Source organism: Aplysia californica, unplaced genomic scaffold (assembly GCF_000002075.1).
Source record: "Aplysia californica isolate F4 #8 unplaced genomic scaffold, AplCal3.0 scaffold00046, whole genome shotgun sequence".
NCBI classification, from domain to species: Eukaryota; Metazoa; Mollusca; class Gastropoda; order Aplysiida; family Aplysiidae; genus Aplysia; species Aplysia californica.
This window is the reverse complement of record NW_004797316.1, coordinates 1,323,273-1,343,571: the sequence shown is the minus strand read 5'-3', so window position 1 is coordinate 1,343,571 and position 20,299 is coordinate 1,323,273. Positions and strand designations below refer to the sequence as shown.

The 20,299-nt window shown below is 39.5% G+C and overlaps 1 protein-coding gene across 2 annotated transcripts in view; it reads left to right on the top strand.

Annotated features, from left to right (window-relative positions):
* Window positions 1-7,440: 7,440 nt before the first annotated feature.
* Window positions 7,441-20,299, top strand: part of LOC101848418 (scaffold attachment factor B2) — a 29,084-nt gene continuing 16,225 nt past the window's right edge. Inside the window, exons 1-8 of one of the 2 annotated variants that reach the window (XM_005092440.3) lie at window positions 7,441-7,645; window positions 12,861-12,957; window positions 13,626-13,651; window positions 13,940-14,053; window positions 15,420-15,477; window positions 16,111-16,891; window positions 17,308-17,342; window positions 17,914-18,005. In XM_005092440.3, coding sequence (XP_005092497.1) covers window positions 7,523-7,645; window positions 12,861-12,957; window positions 13,626-13,651; window positions 13,940-14,053; window positions 15,420-15,477; window positions 16,111-16,891; window positions 17,308-17,342; window positions 17,914-18,005 — 1,326 coding nt within the window. In that variant the 5' untranslated portion in view covers window positions 7,441-7,522. The remainder of the gene's footprint in view (window positions 7,646-12,860; window positions 12,958-13,625; window positions 13,652-13,939; window positions 14,054-15,419; window positions 15,478-16,110; window positions 16,892-17,307; window positions 17,343-17,913; window positions 18,006-20,299) is intronic. The other variant, XM_005092441.3, reaches the window with a different exon arrangement.

Genomic DNA, 20,299 nt, shown 5'->3' with positions numbered 1-20,299 from the left:
AAGACAATTGCTTGGACTTTTACTCGCCATAACCGGCATAACTGCAGTGGCGGGGCGTACGACGTAGTAAAGGGCTAAAGGGCATGAGTCCCACCCACTCCCACCCCTACCCTCCTACTCTTTCATTCCGTAAAAGAATGTTTTTTCTCATAAACGAGATAATCCGCTGAAACCGTTAGAACGGTTTCAGAATCTTCCGCCTCCACCTTTAGTTGCATGTGGGGAACACACACACTGCAATGAATGTACGGCCTGCCATTTCACCAGGCTGTAACCAAATTGAGAACCTGTGGGAAAGGAGTGTTGCTCGTGACTTGAATCCCGGTCCTAGACCATTTTCTGCAGCAAGTCCACACCAATGCCTGAAACAACGTTTTTCAGAAAGACGTCTGTACACTATGTGCGTGCAGGAGATGCACTGATGTATTGATGAATGCACTTGAAGATCACATGGCTGATGTGTGACTTTTGGATTTTACCCCATTATCAAATTTCTCTCTCTCTCTCTCTCTCTCTCTCTCTCTCTCTCTCTCTCTCTCTCTCCTGCTATTGTAGCGTTCCCTGGTTAATACTAATTGACACTATCTTTTGATTTCTAATAATGCATACTCCTAAAGATCCTATCATCAATACTATCTCATCAATACGATCAATAATATGTGATTGTCAATGTCTAAGCCTAGATCTAGATTTAGTAGATCGTGAGCCTATGCACCCGGTGCCCGGTACCAGATTTATCCTCTGATCTTATCACTCGTTACCGAAGTGAGACTATTTTAAAATCTAATGTTTTTCTTTTTAAATAATTTAGATCTAGATAAATTATTGAAATATGTTGATCAATACTAATTAAGTTTGGTAGATAGATCTATATATTTAAATCGATCTAAGATCTAGATTCTAGATTAGAATGGGCCCTAGAGTAGGATTAACTAGGACCACATAATTCTACACTTAGTGTAGAATTCTGTTACTAGGACGCTCTCATATCCTGCTCTACCCAGCAAGCCCAGGGCCAAGCCAACGGGGGCTCAATCACACGGTCGCTGGGGGCGTGGCCTATTTTACGTGTGCTACGTTTTTTTAACAAAGGGAAAGAGGCAGCTGCAGCATCTTATCGTAGTGTGTAGTATCTTTGGTTCGGGTTCGTTCAGTGTGGAGTTTTAGGTTTTTAAAAATTTTATTGACCTCTCGCCTTTCATTCTAAAGTCAAATTAAACGAAGAAAACAATAACCCTTTCCCCTGGAAGAGTTTTTTTTTGTTGTCAGCGTAACCATTTTAAAAAAGCGTTCTTCCGAAATTTATTAAAAACTTGCTAGTCTCACTTTGATTTTTTAAACTCAAGTAGCGTTACTCTGTTCGCCGAGGGTGCGCATTTGTGAAGACGGCGCTACTGAATTTTGAGGACACTTTTTAAAATTTGCTCAAAGAGAGAAGTGGCCCCTATTGTTATGTAGACTCTTTGCCACGGGGCGCTTTAAATCAATTATTTTTGCATTAAAGATCGTACATAATATTCGATATTCGACAAGGATCGAGCATATAAAAATAGACTCCGAGACTCAATACCAAAGACAAATAAGTAGATTGTTGTAGCCTTAAGCCCCATTTAGACGTACAGTTCGCTGATCGACAAACTGTAGGATATCGAGAGGGTGGCCGGCATCCTGTCAATTTCAGGTGGAAACTGAGCAATTTTTTCGATATCGAAGGGCTTTCCGTCCAACCACCAGATATCTGGCGACGCCAGATATTTGCCGGCCGGCGAACCGAAGGAGTGACGACGAGGGAGCGGCTTCTTTGATGTTACCCTAGGCGTAGTTGAAAATACATTAAAAAAATTTCCTAAATATTCGTCAAATCAAAAAAATAATATGATTTTCGTGATCAGCGACCCAAAATTGGTAAAATTCACGCGGGGAACGCAATTTAATACCGGATTACCAAGTTAAATTATGTTTGTGTGTTTGCTTTTGAATTACCATTCGCCCGCCCCTTCACTTTCAAAAGTGAAGGCAAAAAAATGTACCGCGTGGTGTGTGTGTAGTATACTGCCGAGATGTGCTGGAGTCAGCTGAGGGCTTTCACCTAGATCTAGCTAGACGGTGCTGTTTATTTTAATTTTTTGTTGTTGTCTACGCGCTACCAGTTTTACTATTGCACTAATGTCCGTGTGGAATAACAAGGAAACTGGGCGCTTTTTCGGTAGTTCCCACCCCGCTTAATTGGACCTATCTAGATCTAGATCTAGAAATATAGATCTAGATCTAGATCCAGATCCAGATCAGAGAGGGTGATCCAGATCTAGATTTAGAACAGAAAGCTATGTTTGATGCGCAGCGAGCGAGAGATATCAGGGTAAAATGCCCCCCCCCCCTTTTGAACCCCCCTCCACATTCTTATTAGATTTCTAGCTGTCCCCCTGAAACACTCTTGGGACCAAAACCGGCGAATAGTAATTGGAAGGGGGGGGGGGGGGGGGGGCTACTGAAAAAGTAAACTATTCTACAGTTCATCGAACGAACATTATCGAACGTTGCCAGTATTGTGGAAATAGAATATTTGTGTGTGTAGATACTTCTTTCTAATAGCCATTCTTTAGCCCAGATGGTCCTGTTTCTAGATTTGTTTTTGGATTTGAGAACAAAAAATGCTGCCAAATCATCCATGTAGCTTGCTTCTGCTATTGTTGACGTTTTTTTACCTAGATCTAGATCTAGCTACAACAGTCCAAGGACGGATAAAAAACTGTACGTCTAAACGGAACTTCTCTCGTCGACAAACTTTCAGTTTACCGATGACACAGATCGAGCGTCCGTCGGTTAAACTGTCAGTTTGTCGATCAGCGAACTGTACGTCTAAAGGGGATTTAAGCCTACCACAAGCCACAAAGATATTTGATTGTTCATAACCTTGAGACAAACAAAGATCATGTTTTGACCCTTCTCGATCTTTGAGACAAAACAGCAATAAATTCAATCCAATTAAACTATTATTTACGAAAATAAAGCAAAATCTTCTCTCTCTTTTTCTTTTGCACCCTCTCTGTCCCTCTTTCTCTTTTTCTTTCCCCCCCCCCCCCCTCTCCCACACTTATCCGTTTTTGCCTTTATTTCGCTGCGGCTGTTACTTAGGCCAACAGTGGATTACACTCACGATCTTGCTTTTCCACTAATTTTTGACATTTTTGTTTGTTGTGTAGGACCACCTCTTTGTACCAGGAAATCCTTTACTTAGATTCAGTAGGACTATTCCCTTTTCATTAGCTCATCATTATTAGGCCCCTAAAATAATAATTAGAGTAGGCTCTTGGCAACCCAGGCCTTGACCGAGACCGGATCTTTGATAGATGCATAGATGTAATCGCACAGAAGTCGATTTCGGGTATTGAGTTAAAAAACTAGGCCTACTCAAAGATAGTACGTTATGTAGACTCTTTGATAGTACATAACAAGATGGTTCACTCAGCCAAAAAAAGTGTCTGCCGGAAGTCCGCTCTTTGCTTCAGATGGCGCTGTAGTCTGTTTAGAAGCTCTCTTTCGTTTCTCCAGAAGTAGAATAGGAATAGCACCTCCCAATGATAGTACATCATTGCACCTCCTTGCGTGCGCAGATCCAGGCAGATCGACTACTGCTGTTCATCAGCAGTTCGGGTTCGTCCAGTGTGGAGTTTTAGTTTTTTTCTAATTTAATGACCTCTCGCCTTTCATTCTAAAGTCAAATTAAACTTTAAAAAACCAGTTGTCTGCGTAACCATTAAAAAAAAGCGTTCTTCCGAAATTTGATTTCTTGTTTATTAAAAAACTTGTTAGTTTCACTTTGATTTTTTAAAACACAAATGATAATTTTAAATGACAATACAACAGCAAAATCCACATTAAATATCAGAGTAATTATTTTATATTATAATTTTATACACTTCTCTAAGGCTTAAGTTAATATTATATTTTACACCTGAAAGTAAGTCAATTTCTACTATATAATATTAAGGAGTATAGATCTAGATCTTGAATGACTCCCAAACCAACAAGATCCCAAAAGATAACAAAAACTCATTTGTTTTATTAAGGATACAGAATGGTAATAGTAATAGCTGTATTTATTATTTCTTATTTAATCTTGATAATCAAAAACTATTAAAGCTAGATCTAGATCTAGAGAAAGAACGAAGTCCTCTCACCTTCAAAAATAGCTCAACAAATTCGTCCATCAATCACATATTTTAAATTGAGAATGTATAGAATTATAATCTAATGCTAAAAAATAAAAAGATGAACAATAGCTAAGAAGTTAGAGAACAAGTTGGGACAATACAAGGCGATTAAAAGTAATGGAGGATGCTCTGTAGGCGGCACCGCACGCCTGATAGGAGCCCTCTCTCGCAGCGGAACTGTGGTCTACCTGCGCTGCGCTCACGCAATGAAATCTAGATAAGAAAGAAAGTTTTATTCCGAGATTAGGCAAGTCAATTTAAAAAATGCCTTCCACCTGCGTTGTGTTTAAGTATAAGAACCGATATGATGCTGCAGTGGACAGAAGTTTTCACAGCTGTTGTTTTCCTTTTTAAAAAATCTGAATGAAAGTGTTTTTATGCCCCCAGCGACACAATTTAGATCATTAACTTTAATAAGGGGCTGGCTGCGGCGCTACCTGCCAAGGCCAACCCGGGTAGAAAGGGGTACACTGTAACAACACCCCAGAAGAAAGACCAAGATACTTGATTTTAAAAAAAATTCTTATTCTAGTGTGTGTGTGTTAGTGTGTGTGTTTGTTTGTGTGTGAGTGTGTGTATGTGTGTGTGTGTGTGTGTGTGTGTGTGTGTGTGTGTGTGTGTGTGTGTGTGTGTGTGTGTTTGTGTGCGTGTGTGTGTTTGTATACATATTAAACATTTTAATCAAAGTATAATATATTGCTTTCCAATGTGGGTGTAAATTAGATGCTATGCGCAGCGTACCTTTATTTTGACGGGACAAAATCTAGAGTCTAGGTTTCTACATGTATCTTGTTTTCATATATTTACTAATCATACAACACACCTTAACGTGTTGAGTTCAATCAGTCAGTCAGACTTGTTTTATGTTTTTAAGCCCATTCATTTCCTAATTACTATAAGACTGCTGTTGTCTAAATGTAGATATCGAGAGGCTCCATTAAAATATGAAATCAATACCCAACAACAATAGTGATGAATATCTTCTATGTTAAAGAAACACCAAACCATATCAGATGAGGGGAGGATGTAGGGTGTGGATAAGAGTTTGAGTCTTGTTTGATAGAACTATACTCGGTTTGGATCTATATCTATTGTTGTAGTCTTCACCTAAGATCCTACAATTTATAATTCCGGTCTACTTAAGATTTTGCTGTTCAAAAATAAACCAAACAAAGCAACAATACATTTTATTGCACTAGTTGTGATAAATTATCCCCTTCTGAAGTGTGAAGGGACTAAAAACGCTGCTTTCCCTATCGTACTTTACTGAACAAAAAAAATTCAAGGGTCATCCATGCTCATGCATGGGATCACATCTCCGCTCTAAATCTCGATGCGAGGTACACGTTTGCTCCAGACGCAAGGATTTTACGATAAAGGAATCACGCCCAGGTGTGAACTCTTCATCGACGCCTTTGATTTTGCCGAACATCGAACTCGCAATAAGAGCTCCTGTCTAGAATCATGCCGTCATATCTTAAATTCAGTTTTTAAAAAATACATTTTTCATAATTTTTATTATAATTAAATCTTTTAGCTTCATGAAAGATTATGTTTGATAATTTTATGATACTTGATAATTTTATGATACTTGCATAAGTTTTTTTATTTTGCCGATCTTCTTGATTTTTAAACTATATACAACGTAAAACTCTTAAATAATTAAACAGTCCCTAGGCTTTCTCAGTTGCCTAGAACTGTTCGTATCACACACAGAATTTAATTTTTTTTCTCCTTTTCATTCTTTCCGTCATCCCGTCTGTTGATCACAATCTCTCTCTCTCTCTCTCTCTCTCTCTCTCTCTCTCTCTCTCTCTCTCCCTGCCTGCCTGCCTGTCTGTCTGTCTGTCTGTCTCTCTCTCTTTTATTCAATTTTTCCCATTCTCCTTCGTCCCTTCCCAAGGCCCGCCCCTCCTCTTTAATCCCAGCCCCATCCCCTCTTCCTTGCGTGCATTCCCCCACCCGCCCACCCCCACAACGTGGCCCAGCCCGATAAGATTCTATAAAAAGAAACGCCACAGTTCGTGATTTAGCCCACACTCGGCGGCCATATTTGATCCCCACCGCGGCGTACTGCTCGTGGCGCCGCGAAGAGAGAGAGGAGGCTCCATTAGTTCTAAACTCCTTGGGACAATACCATGTATGAAATACTTTGAAAAACAATGCATTAAATGGCCCATGTGGGCCAATAAGCCCCAGCTTATTCGCCCATGTGGGCCAATAAGAGCAGCCCCTTTTTTAATTGGCTCAAAGAGAGGAGTGGACCCTCTTGTTATGTAGACTCTTTGGCCTACTCTACACCACATTTGAGGAACACGTTTTAATAATTTACGCTTTGCCACTTTGGCTCTTGTGCTTTTCTTAACCGTCACTGGAAAAAGATTGCTGCATGCCACTAGGTCCTATTGCGTCCACGTGTTTTTTTTGTTGCAACAAGTAATTACCCATATCGGGATACTAATCTTCTTAGATTATTAGAGATTGCATACATGGCTGGAAAAACCCTAATCGTTAACGCTGGTCAACGCTTCTATAATATTAGTAATGCATTGCCTTTTCTGCGAGCACATTTATAATGAGATTGTTCATATTTTTCCTTTCCATACGTGGGACTCGGTTAAACAGTCTTTCTCTACCATGCTTTAAAAGTTATAAAGTTAAACAAATACGTTCACGTGTGGATACATTAGAAAATGTACTTGGACAAAGTATTCTGTTGCTCACTGTTATTTTTAGCCTCTGTATAAAACATTAAACATTATCAAAACATTATCAAACATTATCATTTGACCTTATTTCTGTAACTGAAGATCGAAATTCAGTACGTTGTATCATTAGGCATCAGTATACTGTTGAAGGAATTAAGACAATTGAAAACCATTGAACAATATTAGGACTCCAGAGATAAGCTGTATGGTGATATCGATATAGTGATGGGCTCCTCACTTCTCTTATTTCAAGTGCATTTAATTATATATATCATAACTACGACAGGGGAGAGGCCAATGCCTTTGGAACTCTTTATAAAGAAACATATTGATTGTTTAACATTACAATCACAACTTTACCTTTGATTGTGTGCATGTCCAAAATACACGTAACATGTACATGACTGTGTACAATCTAGATTTTGCATTCTAAAGTTACTATGAAGAACAGGCCTAGAAATGGTCACAGTGAAGGTATGTATGTGATCTGAAACCTTGAAAAACTCTGGCAACCAGCGAGTCAAGGGGAAACTGTGTCATGACTGTGAATTGTGAATGCAAGCAAGGCCCAGATAGGGCTATGCTAATGCGGTAGACAAAATGGCGACGGCGGAAAAGAAAAAGCTGACAGATCTTCGTGTAATTGACCTTAAATGTGAACTTGAGAAAAGAAATCTCGATAAAACAGGTGTGAAATCAGTTCTGATTGAACGACTTCAAAAGGTAAGTTGATAGACAAGCGGATTCACTGTGTCTGTCTCTGATAAAGAATAGGCTAGATTCTAGATCTAATCTAGTCTAGCTGAAGACTGACGAATAAGATACTGGACAAGGCACAAAGGGGACAGTGAGTTGGGAGTAGGGGCGGACACGAGAGAAGCCGAGTACTCGTTTCTCGCGAGAAACGCCCTTCCCGTCGCTTCCCGAGGTAAGATTGAAAAATACCGGACCAGCGGACTGACTTGTGCCTATGATTTAACCTTGGCCACCTCTATTCTCACCCGGAGTCGCGGAGTGAGAATAGTGCAGGCGAGTCTTGTGGCTATTCTCACCCGGTGCGCGTTCACCAAATTTTGCGTTCACCCTAAACCACAGAATTCTACACTGTGATAACAGAAAAATTGTAGAATTCTGTGCCGTGAACAAACGTTCCATTACAACTGTAGCCTACTAAAAGCGTACAATTTTGTCTGTGGGCAGGAGAGAGAGAGAGGAATAGCGCGAGAATTTCCGGGCAAAACAAAATGGCGACCCGCGTAGTTCGGCTCGATTCGAAAAGTTAAATAGCCGTAGCATCTTTGTAGACAACCAAATTAATTTACTTTTGTGTTTTAACATCATTTTTTAACTTTGTTTTGGTCAATTTGATCGTCCACACCGATAAGACTAGACAGTATTCAGAAAGAGACAGAGTCAGAGAGAGAGAGAAGAGGGGAGAAGTTGATCTTGCGAGAACTTCCGGGCGGGTGAGAATAGCCACTTTCTTTAACTCTTATCCTGCGTCTGTGCCCAGATGCGTATCTTATCAGCAACCGATTACGTCGGACTCGCCGGGCAGGCCGCCGGGGTCACTCAGTGTGTACTGTTGGTGTACAGCGCGCGCGCCGGGAAACGTGTGTTTTCGCCATGAATACCGCGGGAGTGTGTTAACTGATGATGAAAATAACGCTCTATCCTTCATAGTATTCTATTTATAAAGTATTACAAACGCATGAATAACCCCCTCTCACAAGCTGATAAGACATTACGAGTAGTTACGCCCATTTGAATAACCTTTCTGGACGCTCTTGTTGTTATGAATGACCTGAGGTTCGAAAAGGGATAATTTAGGTCAATTTCCGAATGTTTTACACTCAAATTGTTCTTTGTACCTGCACAAGGGTATTCAAAACTATTAAACAAGCTCATCTTTTATCAGGTAGTATCATTTCATACAAAATCAAGCTCATTTGAAATATTTTGTATAGAAAAATGGAAGTCTTGTTTCCTGACTATCCTTTCGAGCTCCTCATGTCTAAGTGGGTCAATTTCTTCTATAATTTCATTGGACGAACATCTAGAGCTATCAACTTGGCATGTTTTGAATGAGACGTATGCCTCGATTACGAACCAACGCAGGTGGTTCTAGAAGAAGGCCACAAACGCACACAAACTCAAGCAGACTGACGCACACACACCTGACCTGCGTGAATGGGGATCCGACTCGGGACCCGAATGACACGTAAGAGGATGCGCGCTGCGCGTGCGCTGAGCCAGGAGCTACACTGACTCGGGACCAGAACGCAGGCGAGGTGCCGAAATAGGCTTATCGGGCTACATAAACCCGACTCCCGCAGGATGAGGGTTAACCTTAGGAATTCATGATCTTCCCCAGTTTTTATCTCTCAATGGAGAATCTCGGACCCGTAGATCTATTCATAAACTTTTGTCAGGGGGGAGACCCCCCTGCAGAGATGCCAACCAGTACGATTTTACGTATTTTAGTACGATTTTTTGCAGAAAATAGGCGAATACGACTTTTCGTGAAAAAATACGCATCCTGGAATGCGAAAAATACGAGATTCAGCTTGGTGAGTAAACCTATCTCAACAAGTCCCATCTTTTGTCAAAATAGAGCAGTATCGCAGAACTGGAATATTTGAAAACCAAGTCCGATGTGGTTAGGAAGTTTATTTTTGCCGGTCGCAATCGTGATATTATATTCGTTCAGATTCTCCCGGTCCGGAGAGTACGTTTCACTTTCAAGCGAATAGGCAGCTATGGCGGCAGGCGGAAGCGTATGTGACACCGAGGCTCGATCGTGAAAATCAAGATTTACTAACCGTTTCGTACTTATTTTGTTATAATTAAAATTTTGGTGTACATATTACGGCGGATTTCACGGTGAGGACCCACAGGTTTCCCACTTTCCCAATTTTTTTCAGGATTTTGAACTTTTTCAAAAGGTTATGTATTTTGTATCAATGGAAAGGTCTTTCAAAGAGGAATTTTAAAAAGTTAGTTAGAGAGACAGCAAATGCTTGTGAAAAAAGTTATTTAATAAAATGTAACCTTACCTTGGTGCAAACAATACAATCCATGAATTGAATATCACCAAATTCTGTATAATAATCCATTTAATTGAATTCACTGTCCACAAAAATCATTATGTACACAACATATAAAAAAATAATAAAAATTAAAATGAACAATAAAAAGGGAATAATTAACCGATTCCGTCCATGATTTTTTCAGGCTCTGGACAGAATTATTTTTCCTTGTTCAGTTTTAGACCTGGGGTGCATCTATTTAATGCATTACTGTGAAGCTCTAAGTTACTCTAATAGGTATTGTCATATACCAAAGTGATGGGGATCAATAGAGGAATCTGTTTATATCAATAACAATGACCTATAATCTTTTTGTATGGTATTTTCTGTCAGACAAAAACGAATGAGGAAAAAAAAATTGCGCAACAGCAACACCTCTTACTGCATTTTCTCAGCTCTACAAGTCCTTATAATCCATAGGAATCAACACAAAGTTGTAGCAATATCACCCTAGCACACATTTATGCAAAAATTTCACAAATTTAGTTAAATATCTTTCTTTGAAGGGCCTTTTTCTTATACCAGGCTCCGTGTTATTTACCCTTAGATCTAGCCTACATAGCGACAACAGAACAACGATTTTTGCAAGAATTTCGCTGAGTTTCGATCAATATTGGCACTCGGAGATTGAGGTCAGGTTTGTTTACAAGTACTACCTCCTTTCGACAACTTAAAAAGTAGGAACTAAGTTAAAAAGTGCACATTTGTTTCGGATTTCGTTGAGCCGCTCACAGCGGTCGAATGGATGGTGCGGAAAATCTCAGGGCTGCTGTCAGCAGTCAAATGGACGGAATCAGTTAAAGGAAAAAGAAAAAAATATCAGTTGAAAAAATGGCTCACAACATTGGAACCGCCTGTAAGACTACGAAATCACCATCTGCAACCATCTGGACGGCTCAAAGCTTTGTCGGTATCACAAAGAGAACGCTATTTTTGTCCCTAACGTCATTTGTTTACTTCCTACACATGCTGCACGTTGTGTTGCAGTCTTTCAATCAATATAAACATAATAAATATGGCAGATAAGCGGGTTGGATTTGTAATGCGTTGCAACGTTGTGGGTTGGCACGTTGTAGTCTTACAAAGAAAAAACTTGGAAAACAAGACAAAACATCCACCTCATCGAAAAGGACGCTAAAGAATGAAAGAAGGGCCCCAAACGGAAGTAGTTTTTAGCCTCGGCTTGGCGGAAAGCCCTCGTGGTTTTCCGTAAATCTCCGAGAAATACTGGTCGCGCACGTGAGTTGTCGCACACTTACCTGGAGGGGTGCGTCACAAAATACTCTCGAATCTACTAATAATTTCTTCAATTTTCGCAAATTATGGCTAAAACCGATGTAGAAATGAGTATCACGTAGTCTGAGCATAAAAACTTCCATTCATTTTGCTTTTGGAAGTAAATTTAGCACTTCATGTTGAGTCAAAATATAAGACTTACACCCGCGATTTACAATCACCATTTCGCTCTGTCCGTTGCCGTTTCAAACTGGTGCTCCATTTCGTTTTTTTGACTCATCACATTAGAAAAACATACTACTTGGGTGTTCTAGCCATTTTGGGCGAAAATCTAGCATAATATGCCATTTAAAACAAAAATTGTCAGACTCGCGAACATCGGGAAACGCTGTTAAGTCTCAATACTCACGTCCGTGACCCTGTTACGCAACATTTCAAACGAAATAAACAAAGTCAACACTTGCTTTTTATTCACCTGTTTATTGGGCACATAAACAATCAAAACAACACAAATTGGACACAAAACTGTACAACAGGAGACTTTTGTTAAAAAAATAAACCCTGTGTTGTCTCTCACACCCTTACCGTGAAATCCGCCTTACGATTGTGCTAAAAGGGGTGTCGGGACGAGTCTATTTTATTTATAGCATCGTATCACAACGTGGGATCATTAAGAATATGTTGGCAGCGTGACTAAATAATGGCAAAGCTTTCTTTGATGACTCTAGACCATGCCAGCCTTAAAAGAAAAGTTAATTCTATCTAACATGCCGTAAAATTAAAGATTCTTTTTCCCTGTTGATACGCAAACACCCCGAGACGAGATAACATCGCCTCGGAATACCCCCATTGCGATGTTACAAGGGAACAGAGAGGAAAGCAACCGGATGCGTGCGCCCACCATTGCCCTGTTTCAAGTGACCAATGAACGGGCGCGGAATAGTCATTTGGGGATTTGTTGGTCACATACATTTGCCGCGAGAGTGAGGGGAAAATGGCCGGTCTCCGTGCGAAGCCGCTTTGGGTAGGGGGGGTAGTTGGGCATTTATGATCAGTTCTATACAAATACTCGACACAGAACGTTCAAAATTTAGCACACTATAGAGGATAGATCTATCACCATCTCGTGTTGAAATTCAAGCTCCTTATAGTTTTCAGTACACCCGATACGAAAGTGTTCCCGACACCAAACATATTGGTTAATTTATGTGTATGAACTTCAACGTCCACATATCATTAGTTTTTCCCTATTTTCTGATTGGTTGCCGAGTTTATTCACATTGGTCCAGAAATAGAGCAGACTGAGGTTGGGAAAGTTGGTCACCTACGCTACGTCCCTGTCCAAAAATTCACCCGCAAACGGGGACCAAATTTTCGCAGCGCGGGAAAGCCTGATTGGCATTGCTACCTTATTGTGTTGCGAGTGCAATAAGACACTTACTAAGAAGAAAAAAAATCAATTTTTGTAGCATCCAACAGAACTTCTTGGTATGTTGACACATATCCAGAGGCTATGATTCTTGATTTTGACCCTGTTACGTGTTGTATTGTGACGTTTTATGTGATAAATGTTTGTTTTATAGTTTGTTTCTCTTTGTCTCATTTATCAATAGGCAATTGAAACTGAAGGTAAAGATCCTAACAGCTTTGAGTTTGAAGTCATAGAAACTCCTAAGAAGCCTGCTAGTGCTGGGAAGTCGAAAATGGAAGGTAAGAACTGCAATAATTAATGACTAATGTTTTTTTTTTTACTAAGTTTGGTCTCTGTCTTTTCAGTAGTTTCTTTTCTAATTCAGAATCTATACTATTGTAGGGGGGGGGTTAAAAAAAATGTCTATTTAGAATTTAAGCTAATGATTATGTTTTAGATAAAGAAATGCTTTAAACCATTATGTTTTTTAGTTGTAACTTTGTTTTATGCACGAGCCTGTTAACATTTGTGTAGAAAAATAGGTTTCTGAAAAAATTTTTGCAAGATAATTAATTTATAGTTCTTAAGTATCCATTATAATTTAATTTTAAAAAATGGAGTGAAATTTTTCATTAGTACATGTTGGTTTCACACTGATCCATGTCAGCTTCTCTTCCCTCGCATCCAGCTGCTTTTCCCCTCAAGGAGAGATTCTTTTAAATTATATTATTTCTTGTTCAATTATTTATTATAGCTTGCTGTCTCTTCTGTCGGGGGGGCTCTGAGCCCCACCATGTCTATTTTCTCTTTTCTTCCCTTCACGTCAGCTATATGATATTCTTCTTCATTTTCACGTTGTTGCCGATTGACCATGTTCCCACAGATTTGATAACACAGTTCAGGTGATTATTACATTTTGGGCTTCTGCCTCTAACATGGACTTTTTTTTTTTTTTTTTTTTTTACAGAAAACGGAGATAGTAATACTGAAAAGGTAAATATTTTTTATTTTAGTCTTGATTTTTCCAATTTGACGTTTACATTTTAAGTCTGGTTTTCTTTTCCCCCCGGATTCTGTTAAAAAAAAAAAAAAAAGAGTTTTTAATTTAGGAGTCTTACCAGCTCCAATGACTTTTTGGTACTTTAATTCAAAGGCTTGAAAATTAATTTGTATAGAAGTGCATATAAGGTTAGTGTGGTTGCATATCTGCTATTAACTTTGTTCATTAACTGATTCAGCCTTTAGTATTACATGTAATTCTGTAATTGCATGTGTATTTAGGCAGCTGATGAGGAGGAACTGCTGGCTATTGAGGCTGACCAGGTCAATAACGCTGGAGATGCTATGGAAGAAGGTTTACCTGTTCAGGACAAACCTTTGCCTCAGCCTGATGAGGTAGGACTGGCCATAGAGTCTTCATATCCTCAATTCTTATTAGAAATAATTTTGTTTTACCTTATTTTAATGATTGTAACAATGGTTTGTATTTCCTGATGTTCGAGAAGTCCTTGACAAACAACTACAATAAGAACATCTTAAGATATCTTTGCAATTAATGTCCAGCAAAGTAAAAGATGTACTTTTGAGCTGTTGTGATCATATTGAATACAAGTGCTTTCTTCTGTGTTTGCACCTTTTTCATCGGAATGTATGCTCTGCATTGAAAACTGACTAAAATTCTGTAATTGGAGTATTTTTTCATTGCCAATGGCATTACAGAATAGAAATGAAAGCAGTGTTGCTGAGCTTAGTAGGCAATAAAACGTATAATTCATAAGCGATTTGGCTGAATCAAAGAAATCAGGGGAGTATTTCTACAAAGAAGTTATTGAGGTTGTCAGAAACCACAATTCTAGGCCTTTGGTCATAGAACGTTTCAAATTCAATTCAAGAGTTGAGAATTCAGATGAATGTGTGGAAGAATGTGATACTAAATTGAAGAAGCTCTGTGAATTTTGTGATTATGGAGACAAACTTGATAAAATGCTGAGAGGTTGGTTGGTCAGTGGCGTTAATGACAGACTGATGCAGGAGACTCTTATCTGAAAAAGAGCTAACTTTTTTAGAAAGCATTAGAAATAGCACAGGCTATGGGAGCAGCTGCGAAGGGGGTCTCAGACATTGGTCCCAGCACAGGAGGAGAAGGGAATTATTCCAAGATGAGGAAAGAGAATCATAGTCAGAGAAGAAGACCAGAAATCGTAGTTCTGGAGAAAAGAAGAAATTGCCTAAATGTTCCAGAGGTGGTGGTCCTCACCACAATGATTGTGCAAATTTAAAGATGCTGTATATTTCAAGTGCCAGAAAAAGGACATAGTTCAAAGTGTAGAACTAGATCTCCACAATCTCTAAGAGACAGCACAGGTCGGGTCCAGTGAAATTTTTGGATGAGCTGAGAGATAGGCCTAGCTGTATTGATGAAGCCTATAAAAAAGTCTGTGTGCAAAAGGATAAATTGCCTCCTTTTGTCAAGTTGAGTGTAGACAATAAGGACTTGAGCTTTCAGATTGATGAAAGTGCAACCATGTCAGTAGTTAACCATGCTGTGTTTCGGCTGTATTGGCCTAATCAACTTTTGAAAAAGACAGGCATAACATTGAAAACTTACATCAAAACCTTGTATAGAATGTGGGCACAGCAATATACAAGAGTTTTTCCATCTTTGCCGTATTGAAGAACATGAAAGGTGTGTGTGTGGGTGGGGTGGTTTGGTGATGGGAATCTGAATATTAAAATGATCTATCTGCATTTTGTTCGACAGCTGAATGCAGAAGACAAGACTGGAACTATTGGTGGCCCTTCTGTTGGTCAGGAAGAAGGTATTTATTCTCCAAGCAACTTTCTGATTCTGTCTGTTTCAACTGACTAAAACTCTGCCATGTCATTCTCTGCAGTTCTTGTGTTTGTTGTCCTGTCTTCAAGCTTAACTGTGTCTAATATTTTTTTTCATAAGTAATACATTGAACACAAATTTAAGTTTCAGCGCATGCTGATTATCCTAGTTGAAAGTTGCTTTTAGATGCCTGTAAAGATTGACCAAGTTCCAGATGTTCTGAACAAATCAGCAAGGAAGAAATTTACTCTCCACAAGTCATTGCCCCCTGAGCTGTAAGGATGATTTGGCCTCCCGTCAAAACAAGATATAATCTTGATGTAACGAAAAGATGCTCTAGCGTTAAAAAGCAATGTTGTAACTTTTTTCCAACGATGCCGGAAACCCAGCAAGATGAAAGCCAGCCTAAGTATTGTTACTGATTATGATTGCTACTTTACTTGTGGAAGCGTCTGAGACTGGATTCATCATTGCTCAAGGCATGGAGCAGAACTCTTCTTCCAGCCAACACCAAGGGTGTAAGTATGCTCATTACTGCCTGGGGTCGACCACTGAAGTTGCTTCCACCCATCCCACAGATTGTTTGTTTACTTAATCTAATTTTTACAAATTTCTTTAGTGCCCCTCAATGATGAGAATGATGTCGAGGCTGCTGCAGAAGATGAAGCTGCTTTGATGGATGATGCTAATGTCCCAGATGAATTGATGGAGGTACCTGAGGAGTTTGAAGAAGGTGATGAGTTTGATGTAGAAGGCAACCCTGATGATGAAGCTCTAGATGAACAGCCAGATCTGTTGGAAGACCCTGTTCACAGCACCGAAGATAGTGGTGCTACAAACATTATCGCTGAGACTGTCGAACGTGAATTAGCAAAGGAGGAACCTCTCCTTGCAGTGGCAGAGCCTTCATCGACTGATCAGAAAGCGGACGATCCTGTATCAGCTGAAGCGGACTCTGGCAGTGCAGGCGAAAACAACTCCAGTTCTCTCAGTGCAAGTGTGGCTACACCTACACCAAAAACCCCTGCGTCTGCAGGTTCGGCTAATGTCCCGGCGGTTCCCTCTAAGGGAGAGAATGCATCCTCTGGACTTTATGAAGGTGGAGACGACTCGTTTGTAGTTCAAGTAGACGATACGGTGCTGAATGATATAGACTCTGATCTCCTAGACTCGACACAGTCTGGTGATGGGAAACCTGCGGAAGCTGCACCTGCAGACGGAGTGGTGAGCCAGGCAGAGGAAGTGAAGAAGGAAGAGCCTGCGGCAAGTAATGAGACATCTACCGCTGACCCAGAGGTGGCTGCTGCTAAGACGAGTGAGAAGACTGACCCAAAGGACACAGCCAGCAAGCAAGCAACTGCAAGTAAAGATGAAAAAGATGGGAAAACTGCAGTCAAGAGGTTTGTTTTAAGTCCTTTTGATAAATTTTGTAAAGTGTTATGTTCTCTGCTGTCTCTTGGAAGTAGGTGGCATTTCATTCTTCTTTGGAACGAGGGCGCTTCTAGTACTACCAGCTGTGTATGAACAGATTGAGATGTACAGTCACACAACTATATTCAGCGTTTCCAGTGAGAGGCAAACATCACAAAGATCTTTTATCATGTCTGATTACACACTCATTACAAATCTAGTTGTTGTTCTATTACTGAAGAATTTGTTTTAATATTTTTGTCTTCATGACTAGTGAAACACTTATGATGAAAAATAATTATTGCTAACTGTAATTGACCAAAATTATAAAGGTTTTTTAAATTTTTTTTTTAAAGCAGCTACATTTTATTATTTCCAATTCTAACTCTTCTAATTTATCTTTCAGCGGTCCTGCAAAACCAGTCAAGAAGGATGAGAAAAGTGAGTGAAGTTTAAAAAAAATTAATTTAGCCTACCCACCCCTGGCAGAGTTTTTTTTAGTGAACATGTTAGTCTGTGCAGGGCCACACGGTCCCCATCTACCTTAAAATAATGGTAGCATACATGTTGTGTTTTATTTTTTTTCTTTGCCATTTCTATGATCTAGTTGTTAAGCTTTATTTATTGAACATTGAGATTAAAATGGAAGAAAAGATATAATATTCAAGTTAAGTTTGACATAAGAGTATGCATCCAAATTTATCAAGTGCTCTGAAGAAATTGGAGCAAATATTCATGTGTATGATTGCCGCGGAATCTGTGTAAGTTCTGCTACTTAAAAAAAAAAAATGATGACCTGATTGGTTAAGTTATAGTGAAAACTTTTGAAGAGCTAAAGAATTCCCTCTCTTTCTCTCCTCTCCTTCCTTTCACCCACACATGGGACATTTTACTTTCAATTTTGATTGATATTTTGCTGTTTTCATTTTCATTGGGTTTTCCTTTTTCTTTTTTTTTTTAAACAGTTAGTTATATTCTATAGTCCTATCAAAAGGAAATTTGTGTGTTGTAGCCTCCCAGAGCAGTCGCAATCTGTGGGTGAGTGGACTGTCTTCAAGCACAAGGGCCACAGACCTCAAGACACTGTTCAGCAAGCATGGCAAAGTGAGTGTTGGCTAATGATTTTAGTAATGGAGTCCTTGTTTCTATGCTTTTACAGTGCTTCCCCTCTTCCGTATTTTTACAAGTCATGTACTTGTTCCTTCATCATTATCAACTCCCTCCGTAAAAAAACTGCGACAGCGTAGGACTTAGACCTGCATGTTTGCCGACAATCGTCTGAAATCCGACAATCACGAGGCGGACGATGTTATCGCTAGGCCCACCTGTATCGGTCAATGTGAGAAGTGCGAGGCCTGGCCGACTGCCAGCGTCCCCCTTTTCTTTTGTCGGCACTTTCGTTTTCGTGCCGACCACCGACTGCCGACGTCGGCGTTTCCGACATAATTGTCGGAACCTGAGTAGAAATGCGAATACGAAAAAGGACGACGACCTAAATTATCTACTTTCAGTTTCGTGCTCGAGCGGCCATTTTTAATTTCGTTTTGTTGACAAATTCAATTGTTCAGATCGTGTGGATTCATTCCAGTCCGACTCACTTAGATAATAGGATCTAGATCTAGATTTATATAGATCATTATAGACCTCTATAGAGGATTCATATTCCAATTCTATTTTGTCAAACCCTATCATAGGTTGTGCTGTAATATTAATGTTGGTAAAGGGCATTTCATCAGGTGCGAGAATTATTTATTTATTTAGAATCTAGACTCAGCTGAGCCCCTCTGTTCGGAATCGGATGCGGATTTCTAGTTCAAGGCCTATTCCTAGATCCTATTCACTTGTTCTTCTAGATCTAGATCTAGATTTGTTTAGTTTACTAGATCTAGATCTATATTGAGGATTCATATTCCAATTCTATTGTGTTATTGTATCAAACCCTATTATTATAGATCTAGCAATAAGTAGATGTAGGCCATTATATTATGCTCCTTGTAAGCCTTGTTTGTTTTGGAGTGTGGTTTTTTAATTTTAAAAATGTTTTTCATTTTTGACTTTTGCTGGCCTTTTCACATGAGGCTCATTGCAGGTTCTTGGGGTAGGGTTAGGTCTCTTCTTTGTTGTGTTTGTTAGGGTGATCGCTCGTTACTCGGAAGTCCTTCCTTATGACACCCACAAAAGCTCTTTGGGGAGGGGGGGGGGGTTGCGCAAAATTTTCAGACAATCTGGTTGAGGCTCACATGCAGGTTTAAGGACTAGATATCTACTGAAATTCCGTAGCAAATGATCCGTACTCGCCTTTGTATCGCCTTGTATAAGCTACGGGTATTTACGGTAATTCTCTCGGCAATAAGTTAATGTTACAGAGACCTGTCAGATTGCGCATTTCCTGCAATTGGCCTTTATTCCGCAATGCCCCAATTGTTCATTGCGAGTTGGTCAGCAGTACATTTTTCCCTTCAGATTGATCAAAATCTGGCAAACTTTTTGTGCCGATTTCCTCCTTTCTATCATTCACTCATTCCGTCATTCCATATGTCTGTCTTCAGACTGTTGCCGCGGCTGGAAAATATGCGCATTGTCAAGTAAATTGACTTGTGATCTTAGACAGAAAATTACTGTCAGAAAGAAACTTATTTGCAAATTTATTGTCTAGATCTAGAGAAATTATCAGTGCGAAGATTCTACGTCATGGGAACGCGATAAAAGAAATTATGCTACTAAAATAAAAAATAATTCGAAGTGGTGTTCTGAGGTTGTGACATGCAACATTCAGAAGTGAAAATTTTGAAAAATTAGGGTATACGCTGGGTGTTGTGAAGGTCCATATCTATTCATTATTCCCAGGTTTGCCTTCTATCAATCTTGCGATGACAAATTAATTGAATTGTAGTAGCAATGGAAGGGGAACCTGCTTTTAAACATTGCCAGCAATGGAATGATATGAAGGTGAAAAAATCAAACAAGACAAAATGTTGGCGAACTAATAAATGTTTTGGATTGTAGGCAGTCTCTTCAAACAGGCTCCTGAATGCCATTTTTAACCCTCTAAAAGCACTAAATTTCTATTTCTTCAGGGGCAAATCCCCCTGACCCCCCACCGGGACCCTACTGGGGGCCTATGCGGCCCCCAAGCCCCCCGCAGAATTTTCCTTACTTTTCAGCTTCAGCTGGTGGAAGCACTGCTTTAAAAAAATTGTTTTGTCTCAAGGTACAGGTAAGATTAGAGCATTAGTCTGTTTTAAAAAAAATTACTGCTTGTTTGTAAAAAGAAAACTTCTTAGACTTGGCTGATGATATTAGACTTATTACTTGACATTGTTCTGCAGAAAGTCTTATTGGGTATGATGTGACACTTTTTTAGTTTAAAAAAAAAAAAGAAAGATGTATGAATATAT